The following is a 23,502-nucleotide window of genomic DNA, read 5'->3' as shown; positions in this document are numbered from 1 at the left end:
ATTTATTTTAAATGTGTATTTCAGCCACCAAAAGGCAGGCATAGCAGGGAAAAATTAAATTAATTGAACACTTCTGTAAACTGTACATGACGACTCACCTAACTGCACAGCAAATCTGTACCCAGCTACACTGCTTGCCTTGTGTCTGCTACTACTTTTGCCTTGTAAATACACATAAAGAGAAACATGCTTAGCCACAGTTTGAGAAATAAACAAAGTCAATCAGTTTAGATTTATGATTATATCTCGATTCTGTGAGAGGGCGAGGCAGTCAGGACTGTTAGCCCAGTAGGGATCACAATGAGGGCACTCTGGCGTTACACATAATGCCTTCCCCCCATGGCGCGACACATATTGCTCTCTCCCTATGCTGGTGGTTTTTAAACCTCCCACATCACTTCTCCACTGCAGGGATCTTCATCAGCCTTAGGGGGCCAAAGAGCTTAAATCAGCCTGTGTTTGGTCCAGTCGACAGGGGTGTTGCGCTAATCACTAGAAACAGGCTGCTGAGATCTCCAGGAGACTAGTCGAAACAAGGATGGAGCAACTAGTGTGTGAGACAGAGAGAGAGAAAACGAGAGAGAGAGAGAGAGTGTGTCCCTCATGCTTCCACTTTTATTTAATCTCTTGAGCACTGCAACTGACAGACTTACTCAACCAGATAACTCCAGTTTTTCACAGTTAGATGCATATTCAGACTTTTTGAAACCCTTTAATATTTTTCAGCACGTTCTCCTCTAAACATGGGACATTAAATATAGAAAATACTTCATTAGTAATGCCTGCTTCATTGTGAAGCACCAGATGGATGGATTTTACAACGCAGACGAGCAATAAGACATGAATGGACTTCCAAGGCTGTTTTTTGTTTCATTTTTTGGCTCTCGCACACTCGCACTCATACTTTTAGCATGATTAAGTCAAAAATAGGTGTGCACACAAGCGCAAGCAAACACCAATGATAATAAAGATGCACATAAGAAGAGAGAAAGCGAGAGTGAGGGTGACACAAGAAAGAGAAAGCATGAGAAATGGAGGGCAAAGAGGATGTGGGTGTTTCATGACACAGCAGGAGTTTATCGAGCAAAATGACTTTGCTTATCTATTCAATTAAAATGGATTAAGGAAGGCAGTGAATGGCAAAATAACCTTGCTAGATTGGCCATACAATTTCCTCAACCTGATTTGCTGCCCCTCTTACACCCTCTAGTCCCCACCTCTGCTCTTCTTCCCCTCCTCCTGTTCCCCTTTTCCTTCCCCATGCTAATTCGTGCACCTCTCCCTGTTTGTGTTTATGTCACACTTAATCTGTTATTCCACTTTGTATTGCCTCTGAGCTACATACAAGGCTTGGCAATACCTCTGTGCCTGCTCCTCATGTAAAGAAGATTAGAAGCGCTGATTGATTTGTCTTTGTCTCACGCTCTTCTGCGGTGGACACGGCTATTGGTAACCCATAGCGACAGTTTTGCCGTGGTAACAGTTAGCAGTGGTGACAGCTGAGATTGTGAGAATCAGAGATGCTGCCAGCATGAAAGCCGGCAGTGGGATACATGGGTGTCACGCACCTGAGACGGTGTCACGTGAAGCTTAACAAGCGTTTATGACTAACCACATATGGAACTTCAGCATTAACCACTAGCTCCAGACAGGGTGCATGTGAGTGTGCAGACAGAGAGGAGATGTGTCACACCTTTTAACCGTTTATGTATTCACACACAGAGGCAAGCATACACACATACAAGGGGTATTGTTGTCTTCACTTGACACTTAGCCTAGGGCTAACTGCAATTTAGAGCCTTCCAACCTTTGGTTAATTGAGTTTTTGGCCCAGGGCTAACATTTCCCTCTTGAGAATTTTAAACTGGGCCAAATAAACCATTAACCTATGGCTACCTAATATTGTTCTGAGGCAGGGACACAGCTAATTCTCATAGAGTTATCAGCATAAAAATTCACAGCTGTGAAAATGTACTGTAACAAATATACTGGAGGCTTTGTTGTATGACAAGGTAGCTAACAGAGAAAACAGAGCAAACACTATTCCTCACAGCAGCAATGTATGTGTTATTAATTAGGTTGTGCCCAGGACTTAATAAAACTACCTTAAAGCAGATGTATATTAAATTTGAAGGATACTTTTTGAAAGCAAATAACAGAGGGTGGCTCTGTTAGGTAACTTAATAGAAACCTTATAAAATGTTAACACATTCTTTAAAAATTAGAGTGAATTATAGAGTAAAATATTTTTAATTAAAGTATGTTGCTGGTACTTTTGCAACACTTACAGTTAGGTTAGAAAATCAAAATGTGATTAAAGCGTCTTTCAGCTTTACTTCAACGGTTTTAATAAAAGTATTCGATTAACTGTATAGGAACTGCAACCATTTTCAAAAGGAATGCACCAGCCAGTTCAACAACATCAACAGGCTTGGAAGTCCACAGATGGCAAATACAGTGGTTGATTGCAGAATTCTTTCCTTGGTTAAGAAAAATCCTTCACAACCTCTAACCAAGTCAAGGATGTTTTCAAAGACTCTCAAAGTCTTTAAAGTTGGCTCAAAAGATGCCTTTATGAATGTTAACAGATAACAACTCGTTACAGTCAGTAACAGAAATGCATTAAACTATGCCAGAAAACATCTAATAGATAATGGCCAAAAACATGCTCCAAAAGCAACACAAGAGTTTCTTAAGGCAAAGACATGCAGTAGCCTTCAATGATCAGTGCCTGAACTGAACCCACTGAACCTGTACAAGCAGTATTTGAAGGTAGCTGCAGTAAAGGCTTGGCAGTGGCGGAGCATCTCAAAGGAGGAAACACAGCGTTTAGTGATATCCATAGGTTCTTGCTAAATCCCTTGAAGTAAAGCTGAAAGTCTGCACTTTAACTACACGTACATACAGTTTGATTTAAAACCAACGTATTAACCTAAATGTACATAAGGGGGAAAAGCTAAGTGGAAAATACGCTGTGAAGAGGGACAGAAACATATACTACTTCTGCAGCATCATTAAGAATCATTTGCTGCATTTCTCATCTTCCACATTCATGTCTACTGAACAGATATTTACAGCATTTCTAGAGTTCACGGCCTAAAAATCTAAAGCCTGATTCTTTTGAGGCTGAGAAATGACAAAGAGTCAGGGGTCACATTCGTCCCCCATCAAGCCGCTTGTTGGATAAATGGATATTGATATGGCTGCAACCCAAAATGAATTACTGATGTAACTAAAGCTCAGGTTGAGACTGTGAGCCTGTGTTTTGCATACCCAAAGGAAATCTATTAGCAGCCATGTCAATGGTTCTGTTTTAATTCACTATGTGGGAAATATACAGCATATAACTGGTTGTAGGTGTGAATTTAGTTATGCGTGTGGATGATACAGCATTTGTACTGTGTATGTGTCTAAAGATGCTATAAATGATGCTGAAGATGAATTTGGCAAGCTGCCTCTGCAGTCTAGGCTGCAGCCAGACCTCCATCTACCTTATCAAACACAGACACACACGAAACACAGCCTCTCTCTCTCTCTTTCACTTTCTGTATATCTGACTTCTCTTTCCTGCTCGCAGTATTTGTGTAGGAAAAAGAAAAATATCCATGCATATAACTGTAAATTAAAACATGCTCACACTGACACATCTAATCTAAAATGTCCACTCATACCTGTGTTGAAACATTTGTACACAAGCACATATAAATGTCATCAACCAAGAAACAAAACATTGTGTCATCTTATGTACCAGTTCCAAGATATCATAGGGAAATATTTTCTTGTTTTTTCGCCAATATTTTTCTTCTTTCTTTCTAAAAACTTCTTTTTTTTCTGGTTTCTGTTTCTATCTTTGCACTTGTATTTGCTGCTACAGATTATGTCTTTAGCAATGAATAGGAACCATACTGTGGCTGTATTCAGCTGCTCACTGTGACTGAAAATAAGAGAATATAAGCCTCTTAATCCAGAGTCATACCAAATAGCTGCAAAAACCATTTACTTTCACATACATGTCACCTTATGTCTCAAGAACCAAGTAAATACTACAATGCAGGACTTCCTGTACATTATCTTTCTAAAACAATGCTTCTAAAACTTTATATGTATATAAAGTGAGGCAGGAAATCACAACTTAATGCAATAATATTTCAAATGACAAAAAAAATCACAAGGTTCCTTTTCACTATAGCCAAAAAGAAGAAATCTTAGTGCTGTCAAGTAATGTCTTACATCACCTGCTACAACAATACAAAATTAAGTAGTTATTATTTTGTTAGAGAAGCTTTTAATTTCCTAAATGCCAGTAGTGATTTTGGAGTGACACACACAGATTAGACAATATAAAATGAATAGACAGTTATAAAAAGCTGTGATTTCAACTTTTTGAATTTAATAGCCAGTATAATTTCTGGGAAAAAAAAATCAATACAGAGCTTTGAAGTAAATTAGGGAGCACAAAAAAAAATCTGGGAAATGTGACTCGCTAAAACATTCACAGCTCATTGTCCTTTAGTAGTCTGCCAAATTTGAGAAGCAGAAAATAGAATGTATAAACTGTGTCTTTGTTACACAATCTAACCTTCAACATTGAAAACAAACAAAACCGTGACCTTAATTGTTAACGAAATTTATATCCTACTACTCCTGTCAGGATATTATGGTATCAGATAATCCTACAAACAAACACAAATCCATCCATGTGACATACATGTAATATTGCTAACGTAATTGGGTGAGTTCCTATGAAAATGTGACGTACATGTGAGCTAAAAAAAATTATGACAGGACATGTGAAGTAAAGGCGAAATACAAAAAAAAAAAAAAGACAGGAATTTTCCCCTTGCACTAAAATCCTGGCACTACTCTGCAAATAAACGTTTCTTCTGATTGTTAATTTGAATTCACTGACACATAAAATTACACTTGTAATCATGCAACGCACTCATCCTGATATAGACCTGTCTACTTCCCTGCTGGTGATTGGAGAAGTCAAAATGAACAAATAATGTGGACAAAAATTCAGGAAGTTAGCAGTGCCATTATGTTTCTTGTGGTTAAAGAGAAGAAGGGACTGTCATGGACAAAACTCCATCAAATGAAACCTCACCTCTCTTTTGAAATACAGGCACAGACCGGGTCATAAAAAAAGCCCATGTGTGTAACTGGATTGAAGTAATGCTAATCAACGTGCGCCCCTGCTGGTCTTTGTCTTTGCTTCAAAGCGTTAATAACACATTTTTCTTTTTGTCTGCTGATAAGCAGGAGAGAATACAATTGACAATTTAATGCTACTTCATGTGTTTGGAAGCCTTTGTAATAAAGCAAAGATAGTCATACAGACATTTTAAACTCTCGCTTGTTTAAAATGAAAGAAAAAAGTCACTTTCTTACAACTCTGAAGATGAGAAAAGATACATAACTGATTTGTGCAACAAAAGAAAATGTTATTAAACATCCAAGCTAATCATAATGATACTAATAGTAATTATGAAGCAGTGACAGTTATGATCATTTATTTTATATTTACCTTTGATTGAAATGAATTGATTTATCATGAAAATTCGTTTTTATAATATTATGAGATGAAAGGAAAAAAAATATGAGTCATGAAAACCTGGAGGAAGTAAGAATTTTCCTCTGTTTCTATGTAAAACATTACGTAACCAATATGAGTTGAGTTAAAAGTTGTCCATAGTTACCTGACCTTACCATAGTATGCTGCTAATATGGATGTTGAAAATACTGCTCTGGAGGTTCAGCAGCAAAACATCTCGTAACAACAACAACAACAAAATTCCCAATTAGTTTGTATTTAAAGCATTTTTAAAGCTCACAGAGCTTCTTTGACAAGGACGACTGTTGTTCTGGTTAAAGCCACTGAACTCTAAAAGGTAATTTTAGCTGGCAGAGGACCGCTTTCTGCCTCATGAGTTTATTTTGTGTGTGTGACTGGTATTTTAACACGTTATTTTTGAATCAGACTACTATGTTAAACACCAGAGGCACCCAGCAAATCCCAGTTTCTCCAAGGTAAACTTTGTGTCTGTGTGTGTGTTTGTAAGTGGAGCCTGGTAGGTTGAATACGACAAACGTAATGGCTCTGGTAAAATATCAAATAATGGCTGTATGGTGATGCGGAAAAAAACCTTGAACTAACCAAACTAATACTTTTATGTTCTCCTGAACTAAAAACTTGATGAAATACTAATACAATCTTGCTATTCTTTAAAGGCACTAATGTAATCAGCTCTGGAAAAAATGTAATGCTAAAAGCTAACTATGAACTATAGAAACTTTAAGACTTAACCGTTTGCTTCTCTCTGACTCTCTACGCTCGTCTTATATTTTATTACAGCCGAATTCACTATAAACAAACATCTTTAACTCCAAACAGTCTTTGCATGTACATATTGTCATGTCCCTGTTGTCAGACAACAGAACATACAGGGGAAAAAAAATTAACATACTCAACATATTTACCAAGCAGTTACTCTGAACTGAAATCTCGATTCCTGCAATTTCAGTGTTATCTGACAAAATTTGCATTCACATAAGTTACAAACAAAAACTGTACTGAGATTTTGGCTGTACTTAAGTAATTAACAGAGTCTCATTCAGGTCTGTATCAATATGGGTGTAGTTTACTGAAATCAAGCTCAAACCCAGAGGTACAAAGGTATGGTTTAAAAAACGATTTGGATCGAAACTTGAAATACACATAATGGCAACACACATTACAAGTAGTATGTCTTAAAGTGGTCAAATGTTAGAAAAAGCGGACCTTTAAAGGACAGCTGACCAAAGAACCCCCAAACAAACTAATATAGTGATTTTACGTGTTGTGGATCATGAGAGGGTGATGAAGAGTAGGGGCAGTGCATCACCTCTTGATAGTGACTTATGCAATTCCCTTGGACTTGGTCTCCAGTGGTCTCCCACAGTCCCAGTTCCTGACTAACATTATTAGTGTGCTATTAGCTTTGTACGGTGCCAAACACTCCAGTCTCTATGTGTGTGGCATTGAGCTGTAGTCTTTCTTGTAGTCAAAGCTCAGGCTGGTCTATCTGGTCTTACAATCTTAGTGTAGTGCTGTGTTATCCAGGAGCTGGTGCTTTGGTGTAATTTACAATGCCCTACTACGCCCTAGGCTGTGCTCATGTATTAACTCATGTGCCTCATGTGATTCGTGTGTGTTGCTATGATTCCAGTCCAGATGAGTACCTGCTGTTAGTAGTCCCACTACTTCAATTTGTACTGCCACGCGTTTATGGAGTGGTGTTCTTCTTTTTCGTCCACCAGGTGTAGATCGTGCTAAGTCCTGGTGCCGTCCAGCTCTTCATTCCTCCGACAACAACTCATTGAGGAACGTCTGCCTTTGTGATGCTGACTGGCTCTTGCTCTAGGTGCTGGTGTTATGTGCACCTTTTTCTCCCAGATATTCTTCTGGGAGAACATCTTCAGCTCTGGTAGGTCTGTCCTAGTTGTTATCCTAGTCTTTCCTATTATTCTCTTGCAACTAAGAGTACATCCTGGTAGCATCCTTGGAAAAGGCCACTCATATTTTTCCTCCTACGTCTCTGGTGGTATCTCTTCAGCCAGAGCTGTAACATTCGTTTGGCAGTTTCTAGAGCCTCATCTTATACTTTTCTCATGATGCCTTTCTACACTTCACTTAACCAACTAATATTCTTTGAGCTTTTCTGATTTTAAATTCCAGCCTTCTTCTCCACAAAGGGCTTTCTCTACACGCATTCTTGATCATATACCCAAGTCCTTCTAGGATTACTGAGGCAGGGGTATCTAATAGCTCTGCGATACGAGTAGTGTGGATGGTGAGCAGAGCAGTGGTCACATCTGCAATAATCTCCTCTGATAGGACTTTGTCAGTGAGCTGGGGGAGTTGTGCCCTTGGTTTGGTGGCTAACTTGAGTCTGGCCACAATCAGTAGTTTCCTCTGTTACTGCAGGTATTATCGGGTTCAGTTACACTGCTCTCTTCTATCAGAGTTGGCTTATTATGTTCATACAGCTCACTATTCTTCCCATTGTACTGTAGACTCTGGATCTCCAGCTTTAATGGTAGCTAGCTGTCCTCTACTGATGTTATAACATTGAGCTACCAGGTGTTTCTTGATCAGTGTGGATGCTGGTCATCTACTCATCCATAGTCCTGCATGATATCATATTATATCTATCTATATCTCTGTCTTTCTATCTATATCTATATGTGTGTGTTTGTGTGTGTGTGTGTGTGTGTGCGCGCGTGCGTGTATGTGTACAAAAACACTACACTATTTGGCTTCAATATAGCAAATGGATCTTTAACCAAATTAATGTCCCATATCTGGCTTAGTGATCGTCAATCAACTTTGTTTTTCATTAAAGACTATTTAAGAAATACAGCTTAAGGCACATCTCACTGTGTTTCTTATTGCATCATATTTCACACACTGCATTGCTGTCATGTGCATTGTGCACATGTGGAAAAGTGGAAATGTATCTCGTGTTTGCAGAGAATATAAGTGTGTTTTTGTTTGATGTGATCCAAAGTACTGGCTGAATTCTCTTTTTGTGTAAACAGTGTTTAGCCACGCCTTGGACCCAAAGCATGACAATGAAACAGACTTGATGAAGCCAGGCCAAAGATTTCGCTGTCAACGCAATGTTTTTTCACCATTGTTGGACACCTCTATTCAGGCATAATTGGATCCATTATAAAAGACACGAGCACTTAGGTTTCTTTCAGAGCTGCATGGGTGAGGGGAAGGGAGAGGAATCAAGTGTGATGTTTTTGTATGGAAGTGTGATTGCATTTCTGTATCCCTGCGTGTGTCTTTGTGTGGGTGGGTAAGTGGGTCGATGTGAATGAAAATTAGCCGCGTGCATGTTTACATGTTTAATTGCCTTTGATTTGCAGAAGGTTAATATTAATTTTTCTGTTTTGTATTGTGTTATGTCTATTTGCATATGTGCACACATTGTGCTGACACACATCACTTTACATTTGTGCATGAATGAGCATTACAGTTATATGGGATCACTTTTCATTAGGCTGCAGTTGCAGCTATTGACTGCTTCCACTGAAATTAATTTCATATAGAAAAAAAATGTCAATGTTCTCAACCGCGTGTACTTGTAAATTGATTCAGAGGTACTGTAGACTGTGGAGGGGTGTGTGAATTTGTGTCTGTTGAGGGAAGAGATGCAGATTTGAATGCATCTGCATGTGCCAATGCCACTGTTTTAGATTGCCACTAGCTTTATTAAAGGGTTTATTAGAGTGTTTCAAAGGGGCTTCACCGCAAAATTAGTTTTGAGAGGCAAACCTGCTGCTTCGGGACTAATTGAGCTTCATTACCTCAATAAATACAAGTCAGTAGAAGGCACATCTTAAGAATGGTGATTGTGGCAAGCTTTATCAAGCAGAACATCAGTGTGAAACTGGTTAGCTATTGCATTATTTCTCAAAAGCTTTCCTCTGAATAGTTTTGACAGCATCTTCTAGTCACAAATTATTCACCTGTTTTTTTAAACACATATTTTGATGGCTTTCATTATAAAAGTTACAATCATTCCCTTCTTTGCAACACTGATTTTAATCAAATTCTCACGTGATACTAAACCTGCGCAACACACTGATAGACACAGACAAGGACATACATGTACACACACGTATACACAAACCTCAGCTTTGATCTTGTTGTCTCCAAAACAGAGATGCTGTAGGTAGGCTGCAGCATTGGACTGCACCGATGGGAACTGGTGCTGTAACATCTGGATCACCTCTGGCAACTCTGGATCTCTCCACCCAAACTCTCTGCAGAATGACATACAGAGACACTTTTATTCCTTCAGCAGGTTAACAAAGTTTCTCACTGAAATGAAAATATTACCTAAAAGTAGTTCAATAAAATCAGAGACTTTTTTTCAGCCACAGATATTCAACCATGCATGTCAACGTTAATGCGGGATATAAAGAGAAAGTCAGATGGATCCAAAGGCAGAGCATGAATGAAAGAGAGATTTAAATGTCAAAATCCACTCTGCTCTGTTTTCAGTACAAGAAAACTCACTTCTAATGGGAGAAGGCTTTAGAAACTAAGCAACACAGTGGAACAAAAATGACACAGATCACCTGCTGAATGCCTAATTTGCTGAAATATCGTCATTTCCATCCAACACAAGTGCAGGAAATGAGAGAAAGTAAAGATAAGGCCACAAAGCTAAGCACGTGGCAATCATGAAAACTTTAATAAATGGATCAAAATCAACCACAAATGGTATTAGCATTTTAGCGTAATAAAAGACAAGCTGGATTTCCTTAGAATAACAGTAAATCTTTGAAACCTTTTGAGTTATTTCAGATGGATGATTTGGAGCATTGTCATAGCAACCATGTGTGACAATTTTTTGAGAGGTAACTAGCAAATGTGAAGATGCTAGGGATTATCATTTTGAAGGTCAAGCTGAAGGGCAACAGCTTATTTGTACATTTGTATGGATGCGACAAAATACGAGTTAATACAAATAAAGAGGATTTCGGCAGAAGCATGAAGCGATGCATGCAGAGAAATTTTTAGAAAGCTTATAAAAAGAATCAAAAAGTGTTGCTAACTGCACAGGACAGCATTTCTGCTGCCTGCTTGCTGTCTGCAGTTTCAGTTATTTCCTATACTTTCCACCACTGGAAGTTTATACTCTCATGAACACACTAGACAAAGTGAAATAAATGTTTTGTCCCTCGGTAATACACAGGAAATGGTCTCCTTTATTGTATTATCCCCCTCTGATAATTGTTTTGCTATGGCCCCCCAAATGAGGAAATTATGAGTGTGCGTGAAAGTGTGGGCGACTGGATATGTCTACACTCGTGCACGAGCATGTGCCGCCTCAATCCACCGTAATGTTTTCTCCAATAATCACTTTGTAAACTGTTTCTCTGTTGCTTCTTTCTCTCTGTGCTTTCAGAAAACTGCCAACTCTCAATGCGATCTGACAAAAAAAAACCTATGTTGAAACCTATGTTGAAATTTTGCGGCTCCCATCGATCATGATGTTTGAGGATTGATTTTGTTGTTTCTGGCTTCATGCTTACTGTTCTGTGGCAAACTGTGTCTCACCGTAATCCCCATCAAGCTATCGTGCAAACTGCTGATTTATTGTGCCTCCTAGCTCAGCCGACCCAAACATGAAAATGTGGTAAATATGGGACAATTGACCTGCCTGGGGAGTTAAACCTGATGGGGTAGAAGATTGTGTGTGCATCCATAGTTTTTGCTGCAGAAAATGAAGCCTCGACACAGCGCTCATCTCTGTCGGATCAAGTGAATGCACTCTATGAAACATCTGTGGAAAGCAGAGCATTCACAGGGAGTAAACATGGCTCTCAAAGATAAAGCAAGCTCCAGCATGGACGGCTGTTTATCTGTCGAATGATAAGTGTTCATTCAGCTGGAAAGCAGGACTGAAGGAGGGAGGTAGAGGACAGATAGAGAGAAGGAGGAAGAGGGAGGGATTCCCAAGGCATTTAGGGGATTTAGGAGGAGAGACCCCCAAACAACGTTCCTTAAATCACACAGTGAGATACCATCAGGGCAGTTTGTTTATGTGTGTAAGGGTGTGTGGCAAGATTAAGATAGCATCATGATGTGTGTTTATGAGGCCCTTGTTGCTTCCATGTCTGTTTGTGTGCATGAGTGTAATGGCAAGTGCATATATATTCATTTGTGTCTATACTTCTGTGTACTGACGCCATATATATGTATCTGACTATATGCTATGTCACTGTATGTGTATGAGAGTGTGTGTCATCCATCCCCCTACAGCCTCCCAGTTCTGTCAGTGTAGTTAATAGAAAGCAGAGTGATCTGCTGATAAGATAAGCATCATGGCTCGACCATTAATTAAAAACCCCTGGTAGGGAGAGACAGTGAGAGGAACAGAGCAGAAGGGAGAAGGATAGAGAAGCGAAAGCGCGAGGGAGGATAAGGAGTGAAAGTTAGGGGGGGAAACACTGAGCATTTGGGGGCAACTGTGAGTACTACAAGCGAGAGGAAGCTGACAGGAAAGGAAAAATAGGAAAAAAGAAAAAAGAGGAAAGAGGAAAACAACAGATGAGATGCCAGTCATGTCAACACAGGTGCTAATGAGAGCCATAGCCCTGGTAGATGCACCACAAGGCAACGTGCCAATGATGTGAAACAGCAGGATGGAAACAGCAGCCTGGAAAAGTAAAAACGGATCAAAGACGCGGTACCAACATAACTGCAAAAGCCACATTAAATACCCACACAGCTTTTAAGGAATCTGCACCACGATATGTTGCCACTTATGTGCCATATTCTTTATGTTACGTTTTTATTATTTTTTTGCTTTGTGTGGTAATAAATGCCACACAGAACAATTTGTGGACTTTGCTCTTTTATACCCAGGCTGTGTGTTTTTGATATGACACACCAGTGGGTAGGGGAATAAATTAGGTGTCACTGCTGCAGCACAGAGTTTCATGTTCCTGGTTAGAGAGGTTACTTTGCCATTTCTTGAGGCATGCGGGGGTGTGTTGTTGCAGTGAAATATTTTCAATGGAATCACTAGGTATGGCAGGAGAGCAGTATGACATGACTATGAAAAAGGCAGGTGGCAAGGGAAGGAAGGGCGGAGGCAGAGACAGAGTGATATAACTGGGACAAAGGAAAAGACTGCTGTGTGATGGTAGGGCTTTGATGCACACACACATTCACGAACATGCACACACACACACACACACACACGCACATACATTTGAGGGAGGCAAAGTGTGATAGAAGAGTACAACACATGAAAATACAAGGACTATCAAAGGATTTCTTTCTTTTTTTAAACCTCTCTTCATCTCTCTCTCTTTTCATGTCTAGGTCTCATGAGACAGTTGAACTTCAGTCTGAAATCCCATCATGGCCATTGATAGACAGTATTCACACACACACACACACAGACACACACACACACTATAACACAATATGCTTGACAATGTTGAATTTCACACTGATTGGCTGATGCTATATGAGGGGAAATAAATGAGTTGGAGAAGTTAAGTAATGCAAAAGAGATCCACAAATTGACGGTTGCAATATTGAAACACATTCAGAGCCTGACACCTGTTTTCAAAAGTGTTGCAAATTCAACTAGGACTAAAATGTTTATGGTTTAAGATCAACAAGCTGTCACATCATGTCACTTTCATTTATTACCACTTCTATCCCATTTGAGGGCGTTTACAGCACACTGTCGTGGTGTTGTAGTTAATCTTATTCATCTGTCTGCACAACCTAATACGATGCATGATGTTTTACACAATTTTGAAATGATTTGGGTCTCCTAGTCCAAATCACATCCATCAGCGGTGCCCACAGTGCATCTAGAGTGACAGCTCCACACAGGAAGTCTGTCCCTCTGGCCTTAATCTGATTGGACAAGGCCTGTCATGTCTGTTAACTGATTCGAGGGTCAGGAATGGACAAACTGGCAGTGTGCATACTAAAGCAGATGCTAATTAGGACCTGAACATCAATCTTCATCACTGTGTTAAGACAGAGGGAGGGCAGAGGGAGGGGGTAGTGTAGGAGAGAGAAGAGAGAAAAAGCAGTTACTATGAAGGACCTGAATAAGGTTGGCTATTGGTTTGGGGAGCAAATGGTATTCTCTTCAACACTGAAGATCAAATTATTTAGCATTTTAGTAGACCAGACTATCTTCTTCCTGTCTTTTTCATTTTAATATTTTCCTGTTGACTGCCAATGGCTGTCAAAAGCCTAAAAGAGTGGTAAAAAAATGTAGATACTTAAGTGTGAGTAAGTATTATTTTCCCCAGAACTGAACTAAGAGAGGTGTTATTTTATGCATTTTGCATCAATCTGTGTGTGTAAAAAAAAGTGCTCCTCAGCACAGTGTACTACCCAAGGTGAATAAAAAAAAAAAGAAAAAACGACTTCAGCAGTTCGATAGACAAACAGATGCCCGAATAAGCTGCATGTGAGAGATGCACAAACAGTGGCTCTTAGTTCAATGGCAGCTCCTTTAATTAAGTGCAACTTAATTAAGATGCTATCCAGAGAAAATAGCCAGCACTGCTGATGTGAACTACTGACAAATGCTGCAAAGTTACATTTATGTTTCTCTTTGGTACATAGCCACGGAGGAAGATTCACCTCATGTGCAAAAGGTGGTACTGATAAACAGGGACAATAATTTATGGTGTATGTATTGTAAACATATTTATATCAACCTAATGTTTAGTTTACCTCAGTAGGTTAAATCATCATGGTCAAGTTATATAATATTACAAGATACTTGCATCAGCTTATTTAGATCTAGTTAAGATGACTGAACTAAAATGTGTCAGCCAAACAAAAAATCAAGTTGTCCAGATTACATTTACTGACCAGGTTTTGTTTTACTACAGTGTGGACTTCAGACGCTCTCCCAGGGTACTCAGACGGCACGCAGTCAGGTTCATGCCCTACTTCATGTTCTAAGTCAGTTTTCTGTTTGTTTGTTTAACATTAACGAGTTAATTGAATGTGAACAAACCTCAAGTGTCACTTTTTGTTCTGACATTTTTTGTTCCTTATTCCCAGCAGCATGCAGCATGATCGGTGATTGCCACGCACCTGTGCTGACTCTTGGGCTGAGCATATGGCCCGATTCATAATGAGTGTGACCCTGCGTGGAGTCACCCTGGAAACGTCCCTATATCGAGAGGTAAGCTAGAAATACGTGGGAAAGTTTCGGGATGCCCTTGTCCTCGTCCAACAGAAACAGGAACTTTCAAACCGCATACGTTGTGCTTTATCCCGCTATCAGATGCCCGTATTAGGATCATTAGGATGCACATATTCCACTTCAGTTTAAATGAGGAATCAATATATATTACATCCCTGAAATGCTCCAACTCATAATTGATTTCTTCTTTGTTGTTCATTATTATTAGAATACACGACAACCGAAATTGAAAAAAGAAACAACATATGAATCACAAGTAACATACAATCATACAAAATTTTCACAAAAGTAATTCTGTCTCGATTGAGACAGCCCTGAGGTAATCACATGAAACTCATATCTGTAAGTGTGTGGATTTTCTAGTTAGCCAATAAAAATCAATAAAAAAACATACTGTAAAAGACCACGTGGCCTTAGGAGCAGTTGACATGGACCTTTTAAAACCACAGCACTTTCTACAGAATCAGAACGTTTGTGTTCTCCCCTGGCCTTTAATGGCTCTAGGCAATATAATGTGTTTTGCCCACATTCTTCTCGCCTGCTAAAAAATTCTCTGTGTAGACCTGGAAGAACCAAACAAAAGCCACAGCTCTAGCAAATGGGATCAATGAAAGGTGGGGGAAGAGAAAGGTTGAAGCCCATAACAGCTGAGCTGACAAATGAATGGATAGAGATAGATGGACTGAGCCTAAAATGAAGCCAATGCAGAAATAAACAGAAGCAAAAAAATCTGCCGTGAGTCAGCTACAATAAAAACACCTTATAGTGTGTCACCATCCCCCTACTTCTTGCCTTTGCTCCGTGGTTACTGATGGGCAAATGGAAATGGCTCTCGTAATCACATTTCACCTCTATTCATGAAACAGAAAAGTGAGCCATTAATTCCATACAAAGACAGGAAGAAATGGAGATAGGAGCACAAAATAGGAGACCATGAATACGAGCAGGAAAATCCAATGCAGATAATAATAAGTATGGACATAAGAATGAAAAGATTACTACTTTTCTCCAGCTCATCTCTACAGTTGAAGCTACGTGTGGTTTTTCTCGAGCTCCTTTCCTTCCCTTTGTCTCCACATACCGCCACACCTGTGTATCACTCTCCTTCTCTCTGTCTGGAGGTTTTTTTCCTTTCTTTGTTTCATGCAACAACCATCAGATGACAAGAAAAATCAATATGCTTTCTCTATGGCATCTTCCAGCTGGGAGTCTGGGGCTCAGGAGGTTGAATAGGGCCGAGCAAAGAATTAAGTAAGAAGAATGAGCATTGCTGAGTGAGACCAGCTCACCTTGCATGGAACAGAGAAACAATGATGGGAAAACAGCTAGTGATGAATGTATAGTTTGAAACTAACAAATCACAAATATAAGTGTACACTTTATTTTGTAAGTTTTTTATGAAACTAAAATAGCAAAAATTAAGATTAAGAGTCTAAAGAGACTCTTAAGTAATGTTACAGTAATTAATTAAAGTATGGTGAACAGCAAGATTGTCATCAATATCCTTAACGATTTTTGGGTTACACAGTGCGCTTCATCTATAATTCTTATAAAAGAACTGTATCGAAGGAGCATTCAGATACAGTAAGAACGATGGTGTTTATGCTGGTTATTTTCTTTGTTCTTTCAGTGTATCGCTGTCCAATAAATGTTTCTGCTGCATGGTTAAATAAGTCGTTTTTTTTTAGAGCAGATTACAATAGTAGAGTGTTTTTACACTTTGCTCTCTTTTTGTAATTTGATCTGGATAAGTATGGCCACTTGAAAATTAAAATGTAGAAAATGTCAACTGGGAGAGACTGTGTGCTTGCAGATATGTGTTTGTGAAGTTTGCATGGGTGAGGTTGTTGAAGGGGAACATTAGTGTGCAGGGCCACAGAGCGATTTGCCAGGGTAAGGAAAACACAAACGCCAGCACAAGTCCTTGCAATTAGCTGAACACACAGAATCGGAGGCATAATCGAATAGGGCATTAGGCTGACAGACAGGTGTTCATTTATTTACACGCCCAGAAAAGGGCGTGCACTCATGCACGTGCACAGCGTATTATACACACACTGTAAGTGAACAAAGGAGAGCGTTCACACGCACGCAAACATCAATGCACGCAAGACATAACCACACAAGTGTGCACACTTGCAGATAGCACATGCATGATTGTGTGTCTTTGAATACACAAATATACGCTTCCTCATAACTACAAAGAGGAAAAAATACACACATGTTCACACGGCCATTATCCCGCATTTGCTGATCGGTAATTTTCAGCCCGGTGGTACTATTCCCCCGTTGCAGGGTGCAATTACTGGATGTTTACACAGCCAAACAATAGACCAGTGAAACATACTCTCAGTCAAACATTCATTAAATGGGCCAGTAGATGCTGAGGTGACCTAGACCATTACACTGTATCGCACCACGCTCATTAAGATTGAGCTGTGTATTGTACTGTATCCGAACCAGGAGTCAGCCTTAATCTGATACCCTCATGACACTTTTCCAATTGGATAACGATATTGTTGTACTGTGATATACAATCTAACAACAGACTGTATGTAAAAGATGGAAGTCGATTAGAACAAACGAAGCATGTTAAATCTGTTTTTTTTCTAATGGTCAGCAGAGTATGCCTGCTTTGGTTATGAGCAAACAAACAAAAACAAGTCACTGGTCTCAGTCGATATTTAAAGTCTTATTTAGCAAAATCTGGTGTTATTTTTAAATTATGCTTCTAATTACAGTCAAAGGGGACATAAAGCAGGGTATGTTTACAGTAAGGTCATGTAAGCAATTATGAGGTTTACCTTACAACCGGTAAGCTACGACAACATGAGTATGTCTTATTATAATATTGTTATTATTTCCCTATTATTATTGTTATTATTTATTTATTATTCCACCATCAGATTCACACATTTCACTCATCGCAAATTGTTTCAAAAAGCTAGTATGGTGCCAGTCAACATGGTGATACAAGAGTGACTACATTCATCATTAATAAACAGTATATTATTCTAACATAGTGCTATGTTAAGTGTATCTGTGTGTGTGTGTTTACATAAATAAATGTATGAAAAATGATCACTGATTTTTACTTTTAGCGTTTTTTTTTTTTTCATCCAGTGGCTGATTTGCAATATCACTCTTCACCATTCGTACTAATTTACCAAGCTCTACAGAAAAATGATCTATTCACTTCCGCCTCTTCAAAGGTCAGTGTACTGCTCTGAACATCATCATTAAACCCCATTAAAGCTGATTAAAGTTTCTGTGTGATTAGTTTGAGTACCCCGATTTAAGGTGAGTAAACCGAGCCTTCTTTAGACTGTATTGTTGTGTTTCTTTTTCTCTGTTTTTTTTTACAGCTTGATGAAAGGGTTGATATCAGTGACCAACTGTCAACAGACTGCACTGCAATTATGTCTGATAACACTGAGAACTGCCACTCCAGCTTCTGCCATGATACAACCAAAAGTGAACAAAATTGACCAATCAAATCCCCATCCACGATACTCAGAGATTCAAAGTGTAGGCACAGGATTAAGCTGGTGGACGAACAAGAGTCTGCTGGAAAAATTGTCTCCTGATTTGCAATCATGCTCTTGCCACTGAATAACAAACAGGATGGGTGGACTATTTTTTTTTTTGCCATGATGCTAATGAGGATGCTCGTCCGTGCAGATGTGTGAGTGTGTGTCCATGTCCAACAAATGTACCTTCATACCTTATCGCTAATGAAGGTGTCACAGTGTCAGTTCATATGTCTATGTGTGTTAACCAGCCACAAATTATCCAATATTATTTTGCCATGTAGCTATCACACTAAGGTCAAACAAAATATTAACAATATTAACATTTAAATGTGTGTTGATTTACTTGTGAAACTATCTTTGTCATGTGTGTAAGACATAAAAATGTTGTTTGCACAGTCACATTAATGGGCTGACAGTATGTAAATCATTACATTTTAAGGTGAGGGCATTTCAAAGTCAGTTTAAGGTTACATTCACAGTAGGCTGAAGTCAGTCAGGTACTAGGTATTGTTACAGTTACTCTAAGTCTTCAGGATATGAATGTGATTCAATGCAATGCCCTCTAAAGTCATGATACACAACTGTGCTCTGTGAAAGTGTGTGTGAGAGAGAAAAAGGTGGGTGTGTAAATCCATTCTTCCACTACCAGATTCACATTACACAACCAGACACTTACTGTAGAGGTCAGAGACCTGCCCTGACATTAAACAAGTGAGATGACTTGGCAGATCCACTCAGATGTACACACATGCATGCACACACACATGCACGCACACAAACAAATTCTTCTGTCTGTAATTTCCCCATGCACTCTCTCTAAGTTACAGAAACACACAAGCATGTGCATCCTTCAAACACACTCTACATTTACTTCAGTACTCAAACATCTTATGTTTCTTTCTCTCTGTCCTCTTTCTCTTATCACGCCGTTTTTGAATACACTCTCTGCTATCATAGGGAGGGTTGGTTGTGATGGGGAAGTTAAACCTGAACTAAAAGCCTAGAGAATGATAAAATATAAATTGGAAATTTGAAGCGCTGCAGTGGCTTCAGACTTCTATCTATATCGGAAGTGTTTGTGCACAATTTTGAGTTACACACAATCATTATAGTCACATGCAAAAACTATGCTGAAAGCTGGGTTGGAAAATGGGAAACAGGCGCAGAGCTTTATTGAAACATATGCAAACTTGCATGGAAATTGATATAAGAAAAAAACAAAAACAAAGCTTGTACAACTTTAACAAGCTTGAAAGTCTTATTTGGTATAATTGCCTTTATTATTCAGTATAGTCTGAACTATTTGTCTGCCAGATTTCTTGTTTTCTTTTAAGTAGTCTTCAGGAATAGTTGTCTAGACTTCTTGAAGGACATGGCACGGCTTTGGAGCTTTTGTTCATCCGAAAATATTCAGATATGAGGACTAGCCTTAAAATAAGTGAAAAAGCAGCCAATGTTCAAAGAAAAACTATTGATCAGGACTATTTAAAAAAATCATTTGATGAGAAATATAAAGAAGTGAAATTTTATTTTATTTTAGCTCTTATCCCAGCATTACTGGTTAATTCTTTACTTGTCCTACAGTTCACCCTAAGGTGACTAAATCCTCCTTGGGCACTGTATAAGTTTGGGTGTTTGCATGTTAATATTTCAGTGCTGTTTTGTGTGCAGCCCATTTGTGTTTGTGTGAGAGGGAAAGAGTGTAATCAGCAGAGAAAAACTAATAAACCAGTGATTAGTTTATCCACCTGCTATTCTCATTAGACCTCAATGGAGCAATAATGCAACACAGAGTGCTATCACTTCAGGATTTGCTAAAAAAAAAAAAATGCGGCTTAAATGCAACAGAGCGAGCGGGCAGATAATGAGGCTGACTGTGGAAATGATAGCATTAGGATAGGAGTAGAAGACATAAATGAAAAAATATGAGTAAAATGGTTTAAAACATTGATAAAATAAATAATTCAGACAATGACAAACATGATTTCACTATTGTGAACTCTGCATCTAAAACTGATATAACCAATGACTTCTAACTGGCTTTTCACCACTGTACATTTTGACATGCATGACATCAGATCATATCAGATCATATGTAAGAAGATCACGAAGGAGCTGGAGAAGGTGGGAAGCTGAGACAATGATACAAAGGATTAGAATGATTAGAAAAAAAATTGTTGCGCTTATGATAGCGATGTTAGAGTAATGTCTGAAATGATGATAAAAAGGAAATATGTCTCAAAATTGAGTCTGCATTTAAAGATTTTTGACATTTTCCTAGTATGTTTGTGCACCATAAAGCAACACAACTCCTTAAGACTTCACTTTCTCTCTCACACACACACATACACACAAAAAACGGATTAAGTGAGGCTAAAAGCAGTCATCCACTTCAAATAAAATGGGGATGGAGGCAAGAGAGAAATAAGGAACAGAGCTGAGCAATAGAAACATCACCGAGCTGAAGCTCCAACATATCTGGGGTCAAACAATATGGCAGAGTGGATGCTTTATTCACTCTGGGTCAACTGAACACAAAGTGTGTCGTGTGTTCTATAAACACACAGAAAGGTGCTATAGAGATACAATAAAATAAAAGAGAAAAAACACGAGATTTCACAGCAGCATGCACAAAAACTATAGAAAGTGTGATTCCTTCCATAGAGGAATATAGATGACAGCAGTGATATTTTATTTTCCACCTCTCTCAGTCATCTGAGGTATGGGGTTTATTTTCTTCATGATATTCAGTGAGCAACATTTCAATGATGCAGATGACTGAATCCGCTGAAATGGTATAATTTGGTGAGAAAACTTTTATTTTCTGCAAGTTCACCCGTCCTTGCAAAACGATTGCTGGCATGAAAGCAAAACCCATGATGGGATAGGTGTGAAATTACAACCTAGCTTGACAGCTCTGACAGCTTGTTTGACATAAAACAATGAGGCAAAAACCTGTATTTGAAATTGCCAAAATATTGCCTTCTCGTTGATTTTCTCTTTTTTTTTTTCCATCTTGTTTTTGGACTGACTGAACACTTGGTCATTATTGGTTACTGTTACAAGTATTAAAGGTACACAGTAAGTGAACCAATAAATAGTCCTTTACCCTACAATGGCATTTATTTCAACAGAATGAACATAGATTGGATTACATTTATTTGTTTCTAATATTGACTGACATATATACAAACATACAATTCTGCAAGGTTCAGGCTTTTTTGACAAATGGCATTTCAAGACTGTAAAATCAGTGAAGTGATTCAGGGGGATACAGAAAAGGTACAAAATGTACACTTGGGAAAAGCAAACACTATCACGCATGAATTCACATGTTACTTATTGATGTAATGAAAACACAAGAATATACTCACACACATCTTCAAGAGGGATAGGATAACACTAACATGTGAAATGACTCATGAAGATGTGCCTTGCAACTTTTTCTTAATTCGCCGTGCTTTCTTTTTATTGCCGTCATTTTACCAAGATTAGCATTGGACTTGAGTCATGATCGAGCATCTGTCTGTCTGATAGCAAAGCCAATGTTTATAATATGAAAGTGCATGCACACACACAGAAGCACAAACATGCGCATATAACTATTGTAAGCGTGGTAAGTAGAGTCTAAGGAATCACTTTTTACCCTGCAGTGGAAAGAAGAAGGAGAAAAGATTGATAGGAACAAGGAGAGGGACAGAGAAGTGATTTGCTACTTTAATAGACACAAAGGACAACAGGAGGGAGGACAACTGTGTGTTTACACTGAAAGAACGGGAGAAAACACTTGGTGCTTTGTTCTCGATGGATGTCTATACCTCCCAGCCCATCAGACCTGCAGAGCTGTGATGGAGTGATGGAGAGAGAGATGATGAGAGTAATGGATGCATGACAGATGAGTTTCTGCATTCAGTCGGAGGCCCTCGGATGAATCTGTGTTATTTTATCATAACTTAGTGAAAAAAACAGAACTGACTCTGCAGAGCGAAAGCGAGGAAGGCAAGTTTATGATGAGAACAGGAGCATTTCCCTGAATGAAAATAAATAAATAAACAAACAAAGAAACAAAAAAATTATAATGGCATAGCCAAACACCTATTTTTATAGGGCAAATAGAACAGTTTTTCCTCCCAGTAAATAACTATTGTGGGGGTTCTTAACAATGGCTACTATCAGTGATGTGTCATCAACAAATATGTTTTGCTTTATTTGACAAGAGATGATTCATGGAGCATGGATGCTTTTTCAAAAGCATCCAGCTGCACACATTCCGGTGGTTACTGAGCAGCCCCACTGGTACTTTTAAGGGGTTATGGGCATTACATCGGCTCTGAAAAGGTGCTACACTGAGCTTTACAGCACCAAATCTATAAGCTGTAGCTGTCTGCTGCCACATGGGGTTGAATTAAAAACATGTGGGACATGGAAATATAGACTACACTTGAAGCATCAAGCTCTGGCCTGTCGCACAGAAGACAAATTAAAAGGGACGTCTTTGTAGTGGAGTGAAACTAGTGAGAAAAACACCTAAAGCTATCTAGAGCAGCTATTCTGATTTTTGTCACGTGCATTTCTTTGAACTTCTCTTCCTCTTTAGTTCCCTTTCCCAAATTTTCAATCAGTCAAAATCCAATCAAAAGCACATCAATCTGATGTCTCTGTAGCATATGTGTTGGCTGAATTCACATAATCTTTCTATCTGTATAGCTCAGTGTTATGCAAAACAAACACAGATGCAGAATGATTGATTTGCCTTTATTTAAGCACTTTGTTGGTTAAAAAAAAGAGTTTTAAATACCACTAATTCACTTTCTCGCTCAGATTCAGATTCAATCAGCTGAAGGAAGAAATCACAATCCTGTCATAGATCCACCACTGGACATCCAAGCACTAATAGATGTGGAGAAACTGTGTTTAAGGTCATAACTGTAGTGTGTTCTCATAAATTATGGTTAGACTTAAAACCAAAAAAATTCCTTTGTTTATTTAAATACTCCTTTGTCCGGTTAGTTCTGCTTTATGCTTGGAAAGTGTTTGGCAACATACCAGTGAGTCAGTACCTTTTAATTAGCATGGCAAATAGATATTAGATTAAGTATAATATTGTTAATATTGGTTTCTGTGTGGGTGTGAGCGCTTCAGTGGGTGTCTAAGTGCTTTTTATTTCAGTAAGAGCTCTTCCAGTGGGATGTATCATGACAGGACTGGAA

General features: G+C 38.7%; 1 protein-coding gene across 3 annotated transcripts in view; it reads right to left on the bottom strand.

Annotated features, from left to right (window-relative positions):
- Positions 1-23,502, bottom strand: part of LOC120741273 (catenin delta-2-like) — a 134,729-nt gene that overhangs the window by 70,632 nt on the left and 40,595 nt on the right. For all 3 annotated transcript variants that reach the window (XM_040044057.1, XM_040044059.1, XM_040044058.1), the window contains exon 5: positions 9,684-9,816. In XM_040044057.1, the coding sequence (XP_039899991.1) occupies positions 9,684-9,816 (133 nt within the window). The remainder of the gene's footprint in view (positions 1-9,683; positions 9,817-23,502) is intronic.

Source organism: Simochromis diagramma, unplaced genomic scaffold, assembly GCF_900408965.1.
Source record: "Simochromis diagramma unplaced genomic scaffold, fSimDia1.1 OVJJ01000602.1, whole genome shotgun sequence".
NCBI lineage: Eukaryota > Metazoa > Chordata > Actinopteri > Cichliformes > Cichlidae > Simochromis > Simochromis diagramma.
The sequence above is the reverse complement of the archived record's forward strand: the minus strand, read 5'-3'. Positions and strand labels throughout refer to the sequence as shown.